This window comes from Aulonocara sp. 'chitande type north' Nkhata Bay, linkage group LG5 (genome assembly GCF_057382095.1).
Source record: "Aulonocara sp. 'chitande type north' Nkhata Bay isolate Kocher_YH1m ecotype deep benthic linkage group LG5, A_spYH_male_GT1.1, whole genome shotgun sequence".
In the NCBI taxonomy this organism is placed as follows: domain Eukaryota; kingdom Metazoa; phylum Chordata; class Actinopteri; order Cichliformes; family Cichlidae; genus Aulonocara; species Aulonocara sp. 'chitande type north' Nkhata Bay.
This window is the reverse complement of record NC_141348.1, coordinates 38,704,699-38,728,489: the sequence shown is the minus strand read 5'-3', so window position 1 is coordinate 38,728,489 and position 23,791 is coordinate 38,704,699. Positions and strand designations below refer to the sequence as shown.

Sequence of the window (23,791 nt, the reverse complement as noted above, 5' to 3'; positions counted from 1 at the left end):
AGATGTCAGTGTTGGGTAAGCACAGATTAAATCTTTACAACACAACTGGAGAACAAGTGAGAGTTAAAGGCTATGAGGGTTGCAAGTGGGCAGTTTCCTTCAAAATTACTTCAGGATCAAGAATTGTTTTTTTTTTTTGTTTTTTTTGGCTTCCCAAAGAGACCTTAGCATTTATGGACTTGCAACTATTGCAACAAGTTTTGATATAAATATAGTAAGTGGATAAATACCTGCCTGGCTAAGGTGCTTGGACAGTTTGTGGAATGTGTGACGTGTCAGTGAGTGTGGCTTGTGAGTTCACTAATCGTATTACAGGCAAGAAATTTACCACACGAGACTGCTCTTAATCTAATTTTAATGTAAAAAAAAAAAAGGTTGGATGTATTTGTTCTTTTTCCACCGGCCCAAAAATTACGCAGGTCATAGAGACTGTTAAAAGAGTACTGTATGAGCTTTATTACTGATATAACTGTCAGGTGAACTGAGGCAGTCACAGATTGTACTCATGCTTGGTCCTACAGGATTATCACAATTTGTATAAATACTCTTAAAACACAAAGTATTCATGCCGCTATAAACTAGGAACCTTCAGGCTTTGAAAATATATACTGTATACACTTTGTGGTGCACCATTTGAAAGGACCTGACGTAACATGTTAAAATGTCTTTAAGAAGATCTTGAAATCCAAGTGCACTTCACAGAAAAGGGTTTTTGTTTGTTTCGTTCCCACCACCTTTTTTTTAAACACACCAACCAAATGGTTACGCGTTGCTGGATTACCAGTAGCGGGCTAGTCTAAAGGGATAAACAACAGGGATAAAGCTTCTGTCCAACCAGCTGAACTAAGACAGGAGAATAACCAGAAAGGGAACGGGAAGAGGAGCGACAACGTGTGGAGCGCCATCACTTCCCAAAAGATAAAAAGGTAGGACAACACAGTTTTGTGTTTTACTCACCACTTCAGTTTAATCAAAGAAAGTAATTAGTTTAAATGTGAATATTAAAAACTCAAGATATGCAGAAATGGACTTTTGAGTTTTATCTGATTATAAATTTACACTGATTGAGATTTAAACAGTTATTAGCAAATTTAGTAAACCACATGTCATAAAAAACAAGAAAACATTTTAGAAATCTGTCAAAAACCAGTTAAAAACAAAAAAGATATGTTGTCATTTGCTATTAGGCTAATAGCAAACTGATTTCATGGTTTTGTACCCAAATTTGAAATGGAACACTAGAGAAGTCCCTGAGAAGTCACAAAATTAATCAAGCATTTAGCATTCAGTTGGAAAATTACTGTAATTTGGCATCAAAAATAATAATGTGGTTTATTATTTTTTTCTGCTTTTTTTGTAAAACAGCAAATTTGAACATTTGTGGTTAACCAAAATAATTATATCCTAGCATTAAAAATATCATTACGGTGAAAGAGCTTGTACACACTGGTGGAATAACGATTACAGAAACATAAGAAATCAATTTGGTAATTACCAATATTGTTAATTTAGGGCAGCTGTAGCATAAACCTTGCACTGACATCTCTCTCTTTCTGAGAGAGTGTTCTGGTTCAGAAAATGTAATTATAACTCTACTTGCTAACTTAATTTATCCCAAATGTAACAAGATTTTAACAAGTATTAGTTTTTCCACACAATAAATATTTTGGATACCTTAAGCCACAGAAGATTTTTTGTTACAATAATAAGCCTGCAGACTAATTAGTTTTCAGCAATCCCAAGCAGATCCGTTACGGGTATTAAAATTATGCTTCAAAAACATGTCTTCGTCCCCCCCACTCACTGGGTTTTACTCCATCACAAATGCCTTTTCTTTCTTCCTTAAGAGTATTATCCAAAGATTTATCCCATGCCCAGAGCAGCCAAAGCAGTTTTGCATTAGGGGCACCCTTCAATTATGGCTCTCACTGAACAAATTCATTGTGTCAAATAGCTGTCAAAAAGATGAAATAAAACAATATAAAGCTTCAATAAAAACCTAATTATTGTGGAATTGAGACAAAATCGGTTTTGCAACATTCCTGAAACGTATCAATGTATTTCTGATTTACATTCTCTTCTCTGAAAACTGTATTTGAGAGCTTCCCATGTCAGTACATACTAACATGTTATTTCAGCAGGCATCAAGTTCTCACAGTGACTGAAAAACTACTTCTAGTCCTGAAGACATCATGGATACACAGTTTGTGTATGACCTTTTAGGGTAAGAAATACCAAAACTAAACTTTGACTTCTTGATTTCTTTGCTACCTGTAGTCATACCTTACCATACTCACGGATGCAGATGTGACAGTCAAATACTTAACATTCTTATTACATATTATTTGATCTCTTTTAGGGAAAATGCTTGGTTATACATTTCTGCTACCTTCATTGTGTTGTGGATTGTCGGGTGGCTCTACAGAGACAGCTTGGAGATTGAGGATTTCAAAAATAAGTATGTCTTTGTTACTGGCTGTGACACGGGGTTTGGAAACCTGCTGTGTAAGAAACTGGATCGTAAAGGTTTCCGTGTACTAGCTGGCTGTCTCACAGAAAAGGGAGCTGATGATCTGAAAAGAGTGGCAGGGCCTTATCTGAAGACTGTCCTGCTGGATGTGACCAGTCAGGATAGCATTGAAAAAGCAATGGAGTGGACCAAGCAAGAGGTTGGCGATAAGGGTGAGAGATGATTTCCTACAGTTACATATACGATTGTAGGACATTATTAGATCACACAAGGCACGCCTGTAAACAAAACACAGCATCATGTTTTCCTTGTTTTGTCTTTTTATTTGCTTTGTAGGACTTTGGGGTCTTGTGAACAATGCTGGACGTTCATTACCCATGGGTCCATCCGAGTGGATGAAAGTGGAGGATTTCCACAGCACACTGAAAGTAAACATGAATGGAGTGATTGCCATGACAATGACCTTCCTGCCCCTCATCAAACAGGCTCGTGGTCGTATTGTAAATGTAGCATCAGTGCTTGGTAGAGTGGCAGCAAATGGTGGTGGATACTGCATTTCCAAGTTTGCAGTAGAATCTTTCTCTGACTGCCTCAGGTAAGACTCATTTAAAGGGCTGCTGCAACCATATATATTAGCTTAAGGACCCAGTTGGTACTCGTTTCTTATTTAGAAAGACAGACAGTGTATCATAATTAGAAAGTTAGCATGGGTGATACAGTTTTATTACATTTTCAGTGATAAAAAAGACCATCAGTAAATTACAGAGTGCACTAAAAATGCACACCATCTAACCAATTGTACAAATAGACCTAATTTGGCCACAGCGTGCCTCAGAGAAGGATTTTTGGTTCTGAGGCCAAACGGGGGGAAATGTTTGTTGCCCTCACTGACTCACATAGCTACATTAACTCTCTTTTTCTGCCAGGTAGTTGATTATGTTTTCATTAATGACAATGAAAAGCTTGCAGCCTGTGTTATAGAGCTAGCACTGAAACCATCTAAATCTATAAACCTGAATATTAGTTGGTAAGTGGAAACTCAAGACTTTACTAATGTTCAGTAGGTCATTCAACAGTATTTGATAGTAATAGAATACAATGTATCAGTTATAAACAATTGATAAGAACTCATTTGCACTCTCAGAAAATCAAGAAAGCCCGCACTGTAAGGGAATACTAATGACAAGTAGAGATTTTTAGACTCATTTTTTGGCTTAAATGCAGATGGCCAATCCATTTGGCCATTTGATTGGCCTTTCTACCAATCCAAATATTTTTATTAATATCTCACAAATAAATTGTAAAGCAGATATAAAGCAGGACATGTGTGAATGGTGACCTGTTAGAAAGTGGTGCTCAAAATTAGATGAGGTTTTGTTATTGCTATGAAAAAGCAACACACAGAGCATATCTGTGTTTCCAGGAGAGACATCCACTACTTTGGAATTAAGGTATGTATCGTTGAGCCTGGGTTTTTCAAGACTGCAGTAACGAGCCTCGAACCCATTGAGAGGGAGCTCCATCGCCTGTGGAACCAACTCAGCCCTGAAGTAAAGGCCAGCTATGGAGACAAATACCTTGATAAATGTAAGTACAATGGGCCGTGGACCATCTGAAGCATTTTATTGATGCAGAATAGATCAATTGTGTCACATTCTTACTGATTTTTTTTTTACTCGTTTTTGTTTGTTTGTTTGTTTTTTGCTTTGATACACTAGGAATGAAATGTAACTGTTAATTTTAGATATAAAAAGTCACCTATTGAGAAGTGACTTCTAAGATTCATACATAACATGTTAATCCAAAAATATCTTTGCGTGCTTTTAAAAAAAATGAAGTATAAAAATAAATCATTGAACATCAGATAAGAATGAAGGATTCTTGGAAATTGCAAGTTTACTGTGGCTTAAAAAAATCACAAATTACTCTCTGGTCACGATACATAATTCTCTTTTTAAGATGTCAATATACAGCGTTTGATCATGAATGCCGTCTGCGACTCTGACCTCACTAAAGTGACCAACTGCATGGAGCACGCTCTCTCTGCTGCCTACCCTCGCACCAGATACAGTGCTGGCTGGGATGCCAAGCTTGTCTGGATCCCCCTCTCTTACATGCCTTCCTTTGTAGTTGATATTGCACTGAAGCTCGTGCTTCCACGTCCTTCAAAGAGCGTCTGATTTGGGATGACCTACTTTATGTCATTTTGACGCAATAAGGAGGCTGACATTAAAAAAGTTTTTTTTTCTTGATCTATTTTCCTTATCAGAGTTGGCCATGCGATGATAATACGACAACTTTAGAAATTACTGTTATTATATTTATAAGTGTATACCATAGAAAAGTCTTTTTCCTCTGTAATGTCTCTTTGACACTTCTAGACAACACAAAAATACTCATACAGTTTACCGTATGCATATTATTCTGTTTGTTGGGTGTTTTAACGCTATTATTTAATGTGCTTGTTATGGATGTTGTTCACCATGGAAGCCTAAATAAAGAACATTTTAATATTAAGAAACTGTGTTTGTCAGAATGCAAGGATGGGCATGCTGCTGAAACGGGAGTGAGAACGGGCTGCATACAGAAAGAAAATAAATAAAGCTTTGCTCTGAAACAATGTCTACAGGCTGAGCTACAGTTATGGGCAACATGAACACGGCAGTTAAATGAGAAGAAATATGCATATATGAAGACTCATGCACTGTACAGTGGGGCAAAAAAGTATTTAGTCAGCCACCGATTGTGCAAGTTCCCCCACCTAAAATGATGACAGAGGTCAGTAATTTGCACCAGAGGTACACTTCAACTGTGAGAGACAGATTGTGAAAAAAAAAAATCCATGAATTCACATGGTAGGATTTGTAAAGAATTTATTCGTAAATTAGGGTGGAAAATAAGTATTTGGTCACCTCAAACAAGGAAAATCTCTGGCTCTCACAGACCTGTAACGTCTTCTGTAAGAAGCTTTTCTGTCCCCCACTCGTTACCTGTATGAATGGCACCTGTTTGAACTCATCATCTGTATAAAAGACACCTGTCCACAGCCTCAAACAGTCAGACTCCAAACTCCGCCATGGCCAAGACCAAAGAGCTTTCGAAGGACACCAGGAAAAGTATTGTAGACCTGCACCAGACTGGGAAGAGTGAATCTACAATAGGCAAGCAGCTTGGTGTGAAAAACCAACTGTGGGAGCAATCATTAGAAAATGGAAGACATACAAGACCACTGATAATCTCCCTCGATCTGGGGCTCCACGCAAGATCTCATCCCGTGGGGTCAAAATGATCATGAGAACGGTGAGCAAAGATCCCAGAACCACACGGGGGGACCTGGTGAATGACCTGCAGAGAGCTGGGACCAAAGTAACAAAGGTCACCATCAGTAACACACTACAACGGCAGGGAATCAAATCCCGCAGTGCCAGACGTGTTCCGCTGCTGAAGCCAGTGCATGTCCAGGCCCGTCTGAAGTTTGCCAGAGAGCACATGGATGATACAGCAGAGGATTGGGAGAATGTCATGTGGTCAGATGAAACCAAAGTAGAACTTTTTGGTATAAACTCAACTCGTCGTGTTTGGAGGAAGAAGAATACTGAGTTGCATCCCAAGAACACCATACCTACTGTGAAGCATGGGGGTGGAAACATCATGCTATGGGGCTGTTTTTCTGCCAAGGGGACAGGACGACTGATCCGTGTTAAGGACAGAATGAATGGGGCCATGTATCGTGAGATTTTGAGCCAAAACCTCCTTCCATCAGTGAGAACTTTGAAGATGAAACGAGGCTGGGTCTTCCAACATGACAATGATCCAAAACACACCGCCCGGGCAACAAAGGAGTGGCTCCGTAAGAAGCATTTGAAAGTCCTGGAGTGGCCTAGCCAGTCTCCAGACCTCAACCCCATAGAAAATCTGTGGCGGGAGTTGAAAGTCCGTGTTGCTCGGCGACAGCCCCAAAACATCACTGCTCTCGAGAAGATCTACATGGAGGAATGGGCCAAAATACCAGCTACTGTGTGTGCAAACCTGGTAAAGACCTATAGTAAACGTTTGACCTCTGTTATTGCCAACAAAGGTTATGTTACAAAGTATTGAGTTGTATTTTTGTTATTGACCAAATACTTATTTTCCACCCTGATTTACGAATAAATTCTTTACAAATCCTACCATGTGGATTCATGGATTTTTTTTTTTCACATTCTGTCTCTCACAGTTGAAGTGTACCTCTGGTGCAAATTACTGACCTCTGTCATCATTTTAGGTGGGGGAACTTGCACAATCGGTGGCTGACTAAATACTTTTTTGCCCCACTGTATGTGTGTGATTGTCGTGTTTTTAAGTTGTGTATGACTGTATTATTGTTGGCTCTTTAAACATTATTTTATATTATTTTGTATACTTTCTAAATGCAGTTCAGTAGCTCCGGGACATTTTCAACTGACAGAGATGGAATTAATTACCATGATGGAGGGACATTATTACTGTTTTATGTTTTTTAATGCAAAGAAGCAGATAGAGTGAGTCATCTGAACCACTAGAAGAAACAAGAAAAAAAATATGTTTCGTCAGAACTGGGTTCAGTACTCTGGCACATTGCTAGCCAACTATAAATGTACACCACATTACATTCAAACCTACTGACTGGAAAATCCACCAGGTGGTGCTAAAACATCGCATGAAAGTTTCAGAACTAAAGTGCTTAAAATTGCCGTACTATAAACATTAGATTTTTTTTCCCCATAATGTTGCAAAAGCAGTTAAGTAATGCGTAAAATATTAATATTTCTTTCTTATGCGCGTTTTAATACTCCAACAGCTTTGGAGTTTCAGATTGGGAAATTTATTTCTAGCTTCTGACCGGCTCCTGTGCAGACTCTGCTGCTTTCAAATGCTCCTTGTAAAACTTTAACCACGCTTCAAACGAGTATTTGTGGAGTTGTGGGTTGTGACACATTCTAGGCTGTTTTAATAATATAAACCTGTTTCTTGTTGTGCTGTTTAAGTAGTCGAGATCTCTATATATTTTAAGTTAAATGTTTTTTTCCAAGTAAATGAACTGTACTTGTAAAGGGCTTGTAAAAAAACAGTCCCACCTTTCCGATGACACATGAAGGTAACAAAACTTCAACTTCAGCCTAAAGCTGGTGAGTCGACGACCTCGCACGATCAGCTGGCGTCCAGCTCAGAAAATAACAGCAAGGTTATCTGTGTTGATTTCATCCTGAACGAACTATCGCGAAGGCTTTATTTGTGCCGTTTGTCGCAGCCATGCATTTCCTGAACGCGCTGCGCCGGTCAAACTCTGCTCAACTGGTGGTCAAAAGTACAGATGTGGCGAAGAAGGTTTTCATCGTGCAACCAGCATGCTGTTTGGGCACGAAATCAATAACTCAGTTTCAGAGACGATCCCCTGCACTACGAGATCGTTTGCATCTGAAAATGTAAGTATGTGTGTGCTAAACTGGTGAGAATCAGCACCTTCTTACTGGTGTGAATTCGTTTAAACAGAACGCCTCCACACTAACTATTATCTGCCATATGCTGGTATATAATTATTTGTGCATAAGCAGTTGTTTTCTGTGTTATGGGCACAGAGAAACTATAGGAGGAAGAGAACAGTCACCATATGGACCTCCATATAGGTGGTTATGTCTGTGTGTGCAGCATGTGTAGGCTATAAAAGCAATCTTGTCTTTTATTTGTTGTTGTTGTTGTGTTTTTTTTAAGGGAATCCAACACTTCTTTTGATTGTTTTCCTCTTTTCAAGAGTGTGCTCTTCACTTCACCAGGAATATGCATTCAAAGCCATCTGGTTCCGGAGTGGAAAACATGCTTTTCTACACCATCACAGAGGGAAAAGAGCAAGTGCCCATCTCATACTTTACAGCAGTAAGCAGACATCATCTGTACATTACTTTATATGCACTGTTGCTACTGAATATATACTATCCTATTAATTGTACATACTGTGTGCAATGACATTAATGCTGACAACTTCTTATTTGCAGGCACTGAAAAAAAATGGCCTTCACCCATCCGATCCTCGCCTTAAAGACTGCATGGAGAAGCTCCGAGAGGCCGTGAAGGAATCTGTTGGCGAGGTGATGATGGACAAAGACCTTTTCCACAGGTGACAAGCGGTTTCTCAAGGCTAAGAAAATTTATGTCAATAGCACCTCTAAAGCACACAGGCAGTTCAAAATGATTGGGAAATGAGTCAGTTAATCATTCTTTAATTAAACTAAAAAGAATCCAGTCTGACCAAAACTTAATTTAATTAAAGAATTTCTTTTGTATTTTCCTGCAATTTGGTTCTGGAGCAATTTGGGGGCCATGGTCTTGTATATACAGGTTTACTGCCAGGGCATTATGAATATAACTATATACTGTGATTAGAAAGCCTGTGCCTTTCCTACTGACAAGAGAACAGTCAACTCCACTGTAGTAGACCATGATAACCCCCATATCTTGTAAATTTTACAAATGCAAACTGTTTAAAAGACAACCTCTATCTTCTACTGAAGTCCAACCAGTAGAAGATAGAGGAAAGTCTGGATAATTATTTTATATCACTTTGATTTTAAGTAGGCCTAACCATTGAAATTCTCTTTTCTAACGATGTAAAAAAAAGTTTAACTACACATTTAATCTCTGAGAATAATGTCAGAAAAAAGTGGAATTACACAGTAAGTCCTAGATTTTCCACATGACATAGTAATGGTGGTGTAGTAGATGAAATAATTGAAAGAAATCTTTCACAAGACAGGAAACAAGAATTTCTGGTAGCTAATTGCTCAGACTGTCCTGCAATAACAAAACAGAAAGTTTCTCTTAATTCACAGAGAATGCTCTTTTCTTGTGGATTCAATGTAAAGTCAGTATTAAAAAACAGGAACTTTTCTCTTATTTAAATATTCATATATTTTTTAATTACTGTGGTGTAATATAAATTGTGACGGGGGAGGTCTTTAAAAGCATAAAATGCTGCAAAACCTATTAAAATACAGTTAAAAATACAAACATTTATAACCCCTTCACGTTTTCCAAAGCTGTCCATTATGCCGATTCTGGCCCCTGGGCCTTAAGTTTTATACCCATGGTCTAGCTGGAAATGTGTGCACTTTTTAACTTAATAAACAAAGCATTTTACAATTAGGACACAGAGATCAGATCAGTAACCCTGTGGTTATTGGACAGAGAGCCTGAGCCACAGCTGCCTCTGTCTACAGAGTGTGATTCAATTTGGAAAAATGGTTTACATTGCTGGTAAACGCTTTATGTCTTTGATCACTACAAATCAAATGAGGCTAAGTTTCATTGCATTAGGGTTATTTACACTCAGTACGTCGACCCTCGCGGTGAACTGCCTGTAAGTGCTGACATTTAACTGTTAGTCCTGCGGCTGCTGGAGATATAGTTTTGCTCCCTTTTTTTAGTTTTTTTTGTTGTTTTGGTTATTTCATTGTGTTTTGTTTTTTATTATTAGTATTATTTCTTATGCCACTCTGTGAAACCAATGCAGTCTGTGGATAAGCCCATGATTTGTCATTTGTGTGTCAGTTTAGCAAGTCAGAAATCAAGTTAAGAAAATGGCACACAGAATAACTTTTAGCAAACTCTAAAGGGCAACAGTGGCCAAGAAAAATGGATCTAATGCGGCAGTTGACAGGAAATTTAACTTTACATTTCTCCCACAATTATTGTTGTTTTTTTGTGGGACTTAATCTTCGTTACACTATCCCTCAGAGAGGGCTATCTTAGCTGTGACAGTCCATGGTGTTTTGTTTTCCATGCATGAGGAAGCAGGTGCAGGCATGAGACCAAACTATTTTTAGCCTGACCTTCCACTAACAATCCATTTTAGTACAGGATTTGTTGTATGTGATGTTATGCGTAATTGTTTCTCTCTTCTTTTGTCTTCCACGTACTTTATGTTCAGTCATTCAGACAGGTTTAAGAATGATAAGGCGGAACTATAGAATGTAGAAGAAGTCGGAACTAAATGGACAACATTTTATGCAATTTTTAAGGCTTCTGGTGTCACAAATTGTGCGCATACAGATTTTTTCTTTATAAATAATAAATTGAAAAACTGATACACTGTATAATGTAATGCAAATACGTACAGGTATAGCTTAAGAATGTTAGATTTATCATACAGTAATAAATTCACACACATTGTAATGTCATAATTAAATACATGCATTTCATCAAGATCCATCCCAAACATGGATGTGTGAAAGTCGGTGTCAGGACATGTCAGTTTTATTTACTGTCGTTTTGATCAAAGGAACAGCTTCTCACACTTAATGAAAACTGACAGCTGCTGGCTTCCACTTACTCTAGAGGCTACACACACACACACACTCGTGTGTGTACTCCTATCCTTGTGGGGACATCTACTTGACATAATGCTTTTCTTTCCCTAGCCCCGTACCCTAACACTAGCCATCAAAAATAAATGCCTAACCCTAACCCTTAACCGGACCGTGCACCAGAGCTTTATGAAAAGAAAACTAAACAAAACTCTCTTAATACCTAACCATAACCCAATTGTATCTCTTTAACTAAAACCGCATTTTGAATCTGAAATGCCTTCAGACTTGTGGGGACCGGGCTATTGGTCCCCACAAGTATAGTAAACTTCCATTCTTTGGTCCCCACAAAGATGTCTAAACAGGTACACAAACAACACACACACGCAATGAAAGTATTTTCTTTTTATTTAGGGCTCTTGAGTAATTCTGCATTATGCTGTTTTTGTCTTAGATGTGTAGGAGGAAACATTGTTCTGCTAATCCAGGCCTTCAGGAAGAAGTTTATCATCCCTGAGTTTGACCTGTTTGTACAGAAAATAAATGAAATCTACGAAAAAGTGCAGAAGCAAAGTGATGGGAAGGTAAACTTTTCCTAATTTAGTTTTCCATGCTATGATGGTTTATTTGCTGCGTAAAGCTTTCTCCTAATTCATCCTGCTGCCCCAATATCTGCACACATTAAACATAATACTTGATGAGTAAATAAGGAATCTCTTCTACTACATTAACATTAGTTCTAACAATTACTTCTGAATGAGCATTACTTCTGTCTTAACTTTAACTGTGTTTCTCATTGTGACTGCAGGTTGCAGACTACATTCCCCAACTGGCTAAATTCAGCCCAGAGCTATGGGGTGTGTCTTTGTGTACAGTTGACGGACAGAGGTAGGAACTAAACATTTGAATAAATGAAATGAGAGTCTTTTATGAGATTTGTAGAGATTTATAGAGCTATTTTATTCATATATTATGAGATTCCTCATTAGATTGTGATTTCCCAGCTATCACTGAATGACAGCTGGAAACAAAGATTCTTCTTGTCTAGTGTGTAACTAGATTTATTTGATTTGACATATTCTTTGTAAGACAATTTCATGTGAAAAAATTTTGCAGAACATCAGCCTAATGTTTTGCTGTACCTTTGTTTTATTTTTGTCCAATTTTGAGTCACAGACTTACTGATACACATTTCTGTAATCAAAATATAATTTTTAGTTCCAGTCTTATAATCTTCATACACAGTGCATTTGCTACAGATTTCAGAAGGTGAATCAAATATAAATGAGCGTTCTCTCAGTCTCTACTTAAACATAGTTCATACTTTTTTTTAAAGTGATACTGCACATTCAGTATGACTGTCACTTTATTTTCAAGATTGTGTAGGCTCTAAAGGTCTATTCTGTTTTCTTTTTGCAGGCACTCAGTAGGCCACACCAAACAGCCGTTTTGCCTGCAGTCCTGCGTGAAGCCCCTGCAGTATGCCATTGCCGTACATGAGTCAGAAACTGAGAAGGTTCACCGCTATGTTGGCATGGAGCCCAGTGGACTCAAGTTCAATGTGCTTTCACTTGATGATGAAGGTATGTAAAGCCTCATTACCTCCTATTGGATTATAAAAATCTATCAATGCAATCAGTGCGCGGAAATGACACCTGAAGTTCAAAGAAATCTAGTTATGAGGCATCTAGCACAGCACATAACATGTATCTTAGTTTCCTTTTACTCCTGCATAAGTGCTAAACTGACTGGATGAACAATGTCTTCGTCCAGATGAAACCCGAATTTATATTCTCATAATAATTTTATCATAATGTTTCTTTATTCTTCTGCTTAATATCAAGGAAGAAATCTAGCTGTGTTACTCTGACACAGAATTTAGGTCCTTCACAACTGTCACTGACACTGGTTTCCTTCTCTGAGAAATACTGTGAAATTCAGGCCATTTCCGTTCCACCGAGTCAAATTTTACACCAGTAATAATTAATGAAATGTAATAAACTGATTAGTTGCTATTTTGGTAACAAGGTAGTGTTTGTAATTGTTTTTCAGTTAAAAAAAAAGAACAAATATTTATTGGTTGCCCTTTTCAAAAAAAAAAAATTGGTAACACAATATACATTTAAAGACATTTTGTAAATTTGTTTTTGCAGTACTTTTTTGGTACAAATATTATTCTGTTATTCAGATTATATTTCATGCACATTAGGAATTTTGTCAGGACCCTTTTTTTAAAATATGCACTCGTGGTCAGAAATTTACATATACCCATCATGAGCATGTATGTTTGGTGGTAATTTCAGGAATTTTAATGATTTCTTTGACCTCTTCTTTTGGAAGAGGTGGAATGATTGTACAGCTTTATTTTGGAAAATATGAAAATATTTTATTAAAAAAAGAATTCGGTGCACAAATTTGAATATACTTTGTAATTTCTCTAATCTAAAAAGGTTAAAAAGTATACATACAGGCCCAAATTAAATTTTTTAAATAACTGTTGTTGAAGCTTCTACAGTGCCTTTTAACCTGACAACGCCAAGCCCTATTAGCTTTGTTAGTAAGCTACAAGTGGTATTGTAGTCTCTTTTTGCCAGCATAAAAAGAATTTGTTTGACACTCATTGGGTTGAACATTAGCATTGAACTCTGCTAAGAATAGTGGTCAAAAATCCAGTCCTCCCAGTAGCATGTTGATGGTGACCAAAAGCATCTGGTTGAGGTGCAATTTGTTAAGAGTGGGGGCAGCATGCATGTTTGAACCTGCATATATATTTTTGATGTTGTTTGAATTAGAGAAAATCCACAATAATTGCAATCTTGTGTATCCAATTCTTGTTTTTTTTTACATAATTGAAGATGTTTGCTGTACAATCATTCTACCCTGGAAAAACAGCAGTGCAAAGAAATCATTAAAATCCCCAAATTACTATAACAAGTGTATATAAACTTCAGACCACAACTCTTATGTTGATTCACATATTATAGAGATTGATTTCAGTCCTTTGTACAAAATCATTATTTCATAAAGAATTTGTCTTCAACCCTGTGTCTTATCTCACTGTCCCGTCTCATAGATAAGCCCCATAATCCCATGGTGAATGCTGGAGCCATTTTGATCAGCTCTCTTATCAAGGTAGACAGATAAACACTTATCACTCTCTTTTTAGTGAAAGACTGTGGCAGCAAAAGGTTAGTTGCAGATTTTATATATTTTTGAAGCTCAAATCTCTTAAATAAAGAAATTAATATTAAAATATGCACTAACTAACTGTGTTTACCCTGCTGTTGAGTAAGACTCTTGCAGCAATGGTACTTTGCAGTAGAAAGTTATGCACTCAATTTAAAAACAACTTAATGCATCAGATGTTTTACTGCATGAAAATTTGTGATGTTCTATAGCATATTTAATGTTTGCCTTAAAGTTGGACCACTTGGTTTATGATCATTACCTGCTCTTCTCTTACTGCTGATAATAGGATACTAAATCATGCAATCAGTAACACATTCGTGTTTTTATACTGTGCAATTGGTACCAGCTTCTGAATGCAGGAGCTGAGTGAATGTGGCAATTATACTCAGTACTGTTTGTTTTTACACAAGCAAGCGACTCTCCTTGTTTTCAGCCTCACTCAAATAAGGCAGAAAAGTTTGACTATGTAAGTAATGTACCTCCAGTTTTCTACTCTGTTTAGACCATGAATATAAAAATGTAGGCTTATTATTTTGGTGCTCAGAGGTATGCTGAAAAAGCACAGATGTTTTTTTCCAGGTTATGGAGTTTGTGAAAAAGATGGCTGGCCAAGAATATGTAGGATTCAGCAATGCCACGTGAGTGCATTTCAAAATAGAGTTGGAGTATTTTGTATTTATTTGCCTCCATTTAGCACAAGCATGAGTGAAAACCCATATGGAAAAGATATATATATATAAATCTTATAAAGTTTGTATCTGTCTTGTGTGAAACTTGTATGAAAAGCATACAAGAGTGAAAACACATATAAGATCCCTTGGAAAATTATATAATGAAACTTGTATGTTTTGTATACTTACTAAAAAAATATATGAAAGTAATGAGAAAGTGGCCACTTTCATGAGTAAATCATGTAAGCCTTATATGATTTATATATGATTTACTCATGAAAGTGGCCACTTTCATGAGTAAATCATATATGTTTTTACTATTTCTTTTCCATATGGAAAGACTTACTGTGTTTTGGGTTTAGTCCACTACCTATTGCATTATTGATGTTTTTTTTATATTGATTTCTGCTCTTTCTTTGTCTCAGGTTCCAGTCAGAAAAAGAAACAGGTGACAGGAATTTTGCCATTGGATACTACATGAAAGAGAAGAAGGTCAGTTTCAGAAAAAACATTTCCTAAAGCTCACATATATGAATTTAAAAGTTTCAACTTGATAGTACTTATCTTTTAGTAATTAAAAACAATCAAAATTAATCATCCATGATTTTATTATGAAAGTAATGACTAATTGATCAACTGAGTGTCTCATTGAGGTTTGCAGACAAGTTAGCACTAACCAAATGACATTAACTTGTTTGCCATTTTATGATGTGTGACAATCATGGTGACAATGAAGGATCAAATGAATAAGGCCTGTAGGACACAAATCAGAAGCCAGCCAGAAACCTCCAAGAACTACTGATTTTTCCTTAGCAATGGTCGTATTACTTTTAATATGTTGGACAACTCAAGCAATGTCCGCATGAGGTCATGTTAGAAACTCAATAGATGACACACATGACAAGGAAAAGCTAACATTTAAAACCTAAATACTGTATTTTTATCCATTTTAACCTATTATAAAATGTATATTTTGATCAGGTACTCAGCAGTCATATTCCACATTTATAATAAGGTTTTTATATTATTTAATTTTCATGAAACCAAATTGCCAAGTTTCAGATAAATATTCTGCTTACTTTGGTCAATCAGATACTCATGATGATAATATTTCACTCACCAGTGTTTTCCTCTGGGAGCAGATATGATCGATGCCCTTGACTTCTACTTCCAGGTAAAATGTCAATAAAAAGAGTCTTTTGCAGCCTTTTATTTATGAAAAATGATTCAGTAGTTTCAATAATAAACTGACTATTCCTCTCAGCTTTGCTCCATTGAGGTAACCTGTGAGTCAGGAAGCATCATGGCTGCCACTCTGGCCAATGGGGGAATTTGCCCAATTACAGGCGAGCGTGTCCTGAGTACTGAGGCTGTGCGAAACACCCTGAGCCTCATGCACTCCTGTGGCATGTATGACTTCTCCGGCCAGATGGCTTTTCATGTGAGTAACAGCAGGATGTGATGGAAAAAGCACTTCACTGTGTCACAACAAAAATAGGAATAATCTCATTACCTAGAACAAATGGCACATTCAGCCTCTCGTTCTCATCTCACAGGTGGGCTTGCCTGCAAAATCAGGAGTATCCGGTGCAATTCTGTTGGTGATCCCCAATGTGATGGGAGTGATGTGCTGGTCTCCTCCACTGGACAGGGTTGGAAACAGTGTCCGAGGAATACACTTCTGTCAGGCAAGAAAATAGTTTCTGTTTTATTATATTTAGACCACTTATGTTTTGTTTTTTCACGTTAATGTTTTAATTTGAATTTTTAATGCAAGTAGAACATCCTGGCCTTTCTAATATTTTTCTCGTGTTTAAATTGGCTCTGAAGTCGTCAATACTTCAGGCCTTACGGTAGAAGCTTTAATTTTTTAAAAGATGATGATGATTACAGTAATAACCAGTTTAGTTTGATAAATAATTTGCAGTCATTACACTATCGACATTGTCTTAAAGCCAGAAGCCTGGCTTCGACTAATACCATAAATATTCCCCCAGAATGTGTCTGTAGTTGCTTTACAGAGTGCAAAATGTCTAATAAACCTGACTTATTCTGTGGCTGTTATATTCTGTTTTTTAATATTTAATTTTTTTTTTTTGACAGAACAAAACAGAATAAATAATTTTTTTGTTCCCCCCCTAAAGATTAAATCATACTGTTTTTGTTTTCTTAGGAACTTGTGTCAGTGTTCAATTTTCACAATTACGACAACTTGAGGCACTTTGTAAAGAAACAGGACCCTCGCAGACAGGATGGAGATGACAGGGTGAGTTGCTCGTATTTTGTTTGGTACTGTATGTAATATGCGCTGTGCTCTAAGCCTCCATGTTTATGGCTCTGTGGTGTTTTTGCAGAACAAGTCTGTTTTCAACTTGTTGTTTGCTGCCTACAGTGGAGATGTATCGGCACTGAGAAGGTAGATAATCGAGACTCCTGATTTTGTCTGTCCTCTATAAAACATTTCCCTCACAATGTCTAAAACAGGCCCTGGATCAAATTACCTCAACAATGTTTATTACTAGTAAGGTGTAGTGAACAAAATGACCTTTTATACCTAGTACAGAATCAGAGCATAGAGTATAAGACCAATAAGAGTTCTCTTTTTCTTTTTCTTTTTTAATAAGACAAGTGTGGAATCCACAATTTGTTTCAGGGAGGAGATACAAATCTCTTTGGGGTTGCATCAGTAAAGGCAGCTAGTGAAAAAATCTGCCAAATCAAACATGCAGGGCTACCCGCTGCGGCGACCCCTTGTGAATAATGGAGCACTTGAAAGTAGCTGACTGATTTGTTTTGCAGATTTGCACTTTCTTCCATGGACATGGACCTCAAAGACTATGATTTTCGAACAGCGCTTCATGTTGCTGCAGCTGAGGGTAAGCGTCATAAGTTCAGGCTAATTTTACACTTATTCGGTCATTTTTTTATTTACTTATTTATTTTTAAATTAATGACTTCAAAACAAGTGCAGTTAGCTTAAGTCATCATCTGAGATCAAACTAATCATGACTTTGATCCAAACAACATACATTTAAAGTTTTGCTACAACACAAAAGTTTGTCATAGATGTTTAAGAAAACTTGGTGTAATTGTAAGATAACAGATGCAGAAAGTTGCAGATTTCAGTTTTAATGATGATTGGTTGGTATAGCAGATAAAAACAACCTTTATTACCTATCCACTGTCTTCTCTCAGTTAAAAGAATGGTGTCTGTTCACTCTGTCATTTCTTTTCATTGCTGACTGATACAAAAATACTTAAACTTGTTAAATCGTTTGTTTTGATGCTCACAGCAGTAATTAGCGCAAAGTTTTCACTTTGTTTATTCTCATGATTAACAGTAGAGGTTCAGTACCTCTGGCTCACATTATATAAGCCACTAATGAACCAGCTCATAAACCCTTACAGAGCACCATATGGTAGATTATTTGTCTTCTGTTGCAATGTTAGTTTATTCACAGCACAGATTTAATACTCCGCTGCCACGACTACAGCAGTAACGTTTTTCTTGAAAAGAGCCTCGTAAGCAAACTATTTGTTTCGAGGATTAACATGGAAGTAACAGCAGTTTTCTTCCAAAAGGGAAAAGGCAAAGATTCCTAAATGCCATTCTGAGCTGGATTCCAATAGAAGGAATTAGTAATTACATATTTATTGTTTTTTGTTTTTACTTTAGCAGATTTTCTTCTCCATTTCTAATTCTGTGGTGCTACTAGATTAATTTGTCAATGGTGACAATTTGGTTTTTTTGCTTTTTAAAAATTATATTCTTAGGTCACATGGATGTAGTAAAATTCCTCACTGAAACCTGCAAAGTTGATCCATTTGTAGAAGACAGGTGAGATAAATACCTTGTATATAATTCTAATTATAATCAATTGATTACATTAACCCTGTACTGTCATACTACTTCATTGTAAAGAGCCTTTTTCCATCAACTAAACTTTTCCAATTATTTATCAGCACACGATGTTAATACCACAGTTTGTATACTCTTGGATTTTGTCATCCATAGTTTTATGAATTGCCTCTCCATCACTTGCAGGTGGGGGAATCTACCGGTCGATGATGCCATGCAATTTGGGCATGACGAGCTAGTGACGGTGCTCAAAGATTACCAGCAAGAGTGCAAGCAGCAGGAAAAGAAGCAGAGTGAAGCTGTGCATCCCCAGAAGCTTGACACCATTGACGGCATGGTGTGATAGCTAAAATGAAGTTCTGAAATTGTAATACATCAGGGCATTTGTGCAATTTTCCAAGTTTAGAAATATGGGTGTCCATTTGTAGCACGAAACATGAGTGACGCACAAACAACAGAATATAACTGTCATGGAGCTTTATGAAAGATTTTCTTCAAATTCGAGTCAGGTGAAAATTTTATTGTTTAGCATTTCCTTTTTGTGATTTTGAGTCTTTTTGTTAGAAACACTAGGTAAGTAGGTTGGTGCCACCCATGTAATTTTGAGTTTGTTTTGAGTTGAGGTTTAGGGTCTTTCCCTCTTGTTTTTGCTTTTCTAGGATAATAGCTCAGCTAAGTTTTGGTTTTGTCTTTTTGGTGGGTTTTTTTTGGCACAACCTAACTGTCCCTTTCTCCCCCACATTTGTTGTTTGAGTCTGGGTTATTTATTTTGTGAGAGCGCTGCCATTAAACCTTTTTCATAACACCTGTACCGAGTTTCCGGAGTTGTTGTGTTATCCCCTCCTGCCCTCGAGGAGACGCAACAATTGCATTTTTAGAACACTACAGTCCGTATAGCATTTCTATTCTATAATGTATATATGTGTGAGGTTCACTTGATTGATATCTCTGTCAAAGTGCAACCGAGTACAATGTAGTGCCACACAAAGGGAAATTGATGCCACCTGACTCAAAGTTACATGGATTTCAGCAGCAGGTGACAGGGTGTAAAAGATTTTTGATGACAGGAAGGTGCTTGTTGTTTTTGTTCTATAAAGGATTTTCCCTCCTTTGCCTTGTCTGAATGTTGTGTGACACTCGTCTTTTTTACTCCCAGTCAAACCAACTATCAAACTCAGCGTATTTAAATTATTTGAAATCCATACCATAAACACAATGACATAATATCACAGTTATAACACATAGTGGCCAACTTAATGTTAATTTATTATGTATATGTTTATACCTTGACTTGGGAAAACTGCATGTTTTTTACTGTAAAAAAAAGAGACAATGAGTGTCTCATTGTGGTACTTTATGATCTCCAGCCTCATAATAAATTAGGTTCCAAAAACTAAATGATGTGAAAGGTTTGGCATTAAAGCCATGTATGCCACCCATAGCTTGATTTTATTTTGATTTTATTAAGCTAGTCAGTGCTTCATAGTGTGACAAATTTGATATTAAATATTTTGCAGCACCGAGTAAATCAACTGAATACATGATGAAAAAGCAGCAGGAGTGTGTGTTTTGCATAATCAAGATATTTCAATGAAAACAAATGGAACAAGTAATGTAATAAGAACTATTTAGCGAGATATAACAAATGTGCACCACATTATTTTAACCATATAAAGACTGTACCATGAAATAATTGCCAAAAAAATCACATTTTCTGAAACAGGATTGTGTATTTAACCTTCTGAAAAATGTAATAAATAAATAAATATAAATGTGCATATATGAGCTTATATTGCATATATGAGCTTTAATTTACACTATTTTTGTTAAATCCAGTATTTTTGTGCAATTTCTTGCTTAGAAGTCACACTTTTAAGTCTTTAAGAGTCTTTAAGACTCACAAAAACTCATAACAAATATGATACCCTTGACATTACAGGGTTGACTTCCCTCTCCTTACCAATGCTTTATTTATAAATGTAGAGTTAATAATTTTTGACAGATTGTACCTTTAATTTCATGCATATGATACAATAGACTGTAGCCACAGAGCACAAATGCTTCATTTTTTCTTTAATCCATCAGATGGCACTATGTGCCTGTCCAACATGTGTCCGTGTTGTCTGCAAACTGGTCAACCTACAGTATCAGTTGTTATCAGGTGGAACAGTGTGCCTTAGATTTGTGGAGAGAACGAGCACTGCTGAGCAATAAAGAGCTTATATAAGATTAAGCTGACGTTCAGAGAGACTAGTGCCGCCTGAAGAGACTATGGTGGTCCTGACAGGATCTTGAACCCATTCCACTAAAGAAATAAACAGAAACAGACATTTAGACAACAAATATGCAGTGCAATATTTTCTACACATTTTACTTGCTCTTTAAATGGATTTATTTTAGTCTCTTAGACCAATATTTCTCTTTTTTATTTTGGAAAGTGAGCAAATATGTCACAACTGTATCCAGCACTTTGAATGATTTACAAAGAAAATCTACACCACCCAGTCGATTAGGTGCAGCTCTTGATTTGAACGCTTTACTGTGTGTAGACTGGTGCTCTTCATTTTCTCAAAAGCATTCAATAAAATCGATTGTTGGCAATTGCTACCTTGTCGAAGCCTGTGGTTTTTTCTACCTTAAGAAGACAACTGGTGAGGTATCAATGTGTGTCTTCTGAAAAGACAAACACATTTGTATTGCTTTCCACAATGATTAAAATTTTGGACTCTGGACAGTTCGTGACTCAGATAAATTGGACCTGCTTATTAATGTCGTAGACAAGTGTTCATTTTTTTAATGATTTGAACTTTTTGGCATGAAGGAGGTTTAATGAAGCCAGAAATATAAAAGCTGACTTTAATGAGTTGGCACAGGGATGTGTGTGAATCCCACAAGGATGTTAGGATTTTCTCAAGTTGACAAGGTTGTTCTGCCATTCAGCCATTGCCTTCTGGAGATTAGGTTTCAGAGAATGCATTTGCAGCAGTGAGATTAAGGGTGGTAATAGCAAAATACCTGAATCAGATCAGTTGCTATTAAATTTAATTTTAATACTTATAGTTCCAGTAGAATGATTCCTACTAGCATTCGTGTTTGACTTAATTTTCTTCTATTGTAACTTCAAGTTGTAATTTACATTCCCTTTTTGGTTTCTAATAAAATCATAGTGAATCTATCAATATTTCAGCATCAGTAGCATATATATAAATATATATATACGTTTCTGTAGCATATGAGTGGGTCACACATGTGGGTCAAACAGACTTTACCAACAACTGTGTTTGTACTGTCATGGTTCATCAGTGGCTGCCCTGGCATGCTGTTCTTACTATGTTCACCAGGGAGGCGTCTGTTCTTCTGTGTTCTTCTGATTCTCACACCTGCGCACACACACCTGCGGCTCATCATTGCTGATGGATCCTGACAGTATTTAAGGCCGTGTTGGAGTAGTGTTCCTCACTGGATTGTTGTACTTCTGTTAGTGTAGCCTGGCTCGCGTTTGTACTTCCCTGTGGTCCCTGGTGCTTCTTCTGACCTCTGTGTCCATCTACCTGTATAGATTGCCCTGGACCTGACCAGAATGAGAGTGGGTCACGGTGTTGGATTGGACGGTGTGTGTATCATGTTCTGGACTCTACGAAGAGGTGCTTGACGTGTGTTTCCCTGACCCTCTCTTGGAATCCCCGGAACACTGTCGCTCTGTATATGTAAATATTTCACTGGTGTTGTATATAAATCCCCTTTTGACTGCACAGTTCAGAGTCCTGCCATTGAGCCCTGCTTCAGTAACAGTGACATGTAGCAACAGTCAGTGAGATGACTCATGAGAACATAACACAAAGTTTGTATTCACAGTAGCTTACCCCTGACAGTGTGTTAAATTGAGAGGTGAACATTCTTCATCACAAGAATGTGATTAATCAAGCGCAAAAAATGATGAATATGTGTAATTAGCGAACTGTTTTTCATTAACATGAGGAACGTAACCCTCTTGCAGAGATATTACAGATACGCTGACCTTTGGAATTAGTTCCACCAACTGAGAAAATGGTTAAAAAATGTTATGCATTAATTCTGTGTTGATTAACTTGTGTATTCATTTCTAATATGTTTGCTAATCTTGTCCACATATCACAAAGAGATGTGCACAGATTTTTAAATATTCACAGAGGCATGAAAGCATTTCTGTTAAAGAATTGGGGATTTATGAAACATTAGACAACACAAATCTAAATAGACTTTAAAAAGTGCATTAAGCTAAAACTTAATCACCAATTTACCTTTAGTATTATATATAATATAATGCAATTATAGAAAGAAACCCATACAAAAACCACAGGATAACCTTTTGAGCTTGTAACAACAGAAACAGACAGTCTTGTTCTGGTCTTCTGAAGTTTTCAACCACATCACACAGGCAGCACATTAAAATCATCCATGTGTCAGCTCACGTCACTCGTTCAGTTCGGGCTTGCACACCAGCAGTTCTTCCACAGTTGCACAACTATTAGGTTCATGGTTGGTGATACATCTGGATTGTCAAACTCTTCTACTGGGACATCTGGACATCTACACTTTTAGTGGTAGTTGTCATGAAGCCATTGCCATTATGATGCAATACTTACAGCTTATAGCTTTTCACATTTAAGCTGCAGTTTGCTGCAGTCTCCCTCACTCATTCTTTCTCCACAGACAAGTTGATATATTCTGTACACAAGCAGTGTTTACTGAATCCATGAGCGGTCAAAGATGAAAAAATTACATTTTAAATGAAATCACGACACAGGGTGTCCTTTTGCCATGATTGCTGTGTAGTAAAGATTGTAGGTCTTTTGATTTCAGTATGTGTGTTAACAAACTTTAAAATATCAGAAAACAGTAGTCTGCTATAGTAAAATCAATACCCAACTTCTCCACTTCTCCATTCCAACTTACATGTTAGATGGAGTGCATACTGTACATGATGAGGTTGTCAGGGTCCCTGCGCAATTATGGACATGTGTGTTTTTGGTGTGCTGTCCCTCATTCTCCCTGCTTGCAGATTTGTGTGTGTGTGTGTGTGTGTGTGTGTGTGTGTGTATGTGTGTGGATGCCGGTGTTTCTGAGAGCACCTGTTTATAGGCACCTTCAGGCCTGGTGGGTGTGGCCCTGCCAGGCGGTTGGCCACACCTGAAGACCATCACACAGCTGATCAAGCTTTGTAGGAGGAGCTACTTAAGAATGCGTTGGAGATCTCTCCGACGGATCATTGCGTGGTAAATAGTGAATAACTATAAGTGAGCTG

General features: G+C 37.1%; 2 protein-coding genes across 4 annotated transcripts; both read left to right on the top strand.

Moving 5' to 3' along the window:
- The first annotated feature begins 821 nt into the window (after positions 1–821).
- On the top strand, positions 822–4,985 carry rdh5 (retinol dehydrogenase 5 (11-cis/9-cis)). 2 transcript variants are annotated; one of them, XM_086294308.1, is made up of 6 exons: positions 822–926; positions 2,142–2,224; positions 2,360–2,682; positions 2,807–3,065; positions 3,894–4,057; positions 4,430–4,985. In XM_086294308.1, the coding sequence occupies exons 2-6, from the start codon at positions 2,193–2,195 to the stop codon at positions 4,648–4,650; spliced, it is 999 nt and encodes a 332-aa protein (XP_086150434.1). In that variant the 5' UTR covers positions 822–926; positions 2,142–2,192; the 3' UTR covers positions 4,651–4,985. The 2 variants fall into 2 exon arrangements, with proteins under 2 accessions (XP_086150434.1, XP_086150433.1); XM_086294307.1 differs by having other exon boundaries at positions 832–926; positions 2,139–2,224.
- Positions 4,986–7,597: 2,612 nt separating this feature from the next.
- On the top strand, positions 7,598–19,318 carry gls2b (glutaminase 2b (liver, mitochondrial)). Of its 2 annotated transcripts, none has more exons than XM_086293450.1 (18): positions 7,598–7,914; positions 8,263–8,362; positions 8,482–8,603; positions 11,243–11,372; positions 11,597–11,676; positions 12,208–12,371; positions 13,862–13,920; positions 14,411–14,443; positions 14,557–14,615; positions 15,074–15,140; positions 15,772–15,822; positions 15,913–16,089; positions 16,205–16,336; positions 16,822–16,914; positions 17,003–17,064; positions 17,448–17,524; positions 18,423–18,486; positions 18,694–19,318. In XM_086293450.1, exons 1-18 carry the CDS (start codon positions 7,742–7,744, stop codon positions 18,848–18,850), a joined length of 1,800 nt encoding a protein of 599 aa, XP_086149576.1. In that variant the 5' UTR covers positions 7,598–7,741; the 3' UTR covers positions 18,851–19,318. The 2 variants fall into 2 exon arrangements, with proteins under 2 accessions (XP_086149576.1, XP_086149577.1); XM_086293451.1 differs by having other exon boundaries at positions 7,686–7,914; positions 8,243–8,362.
- The last annotated feature ends 4,473 nt before the right edge of the window (positions 19,319–23,791 follow it).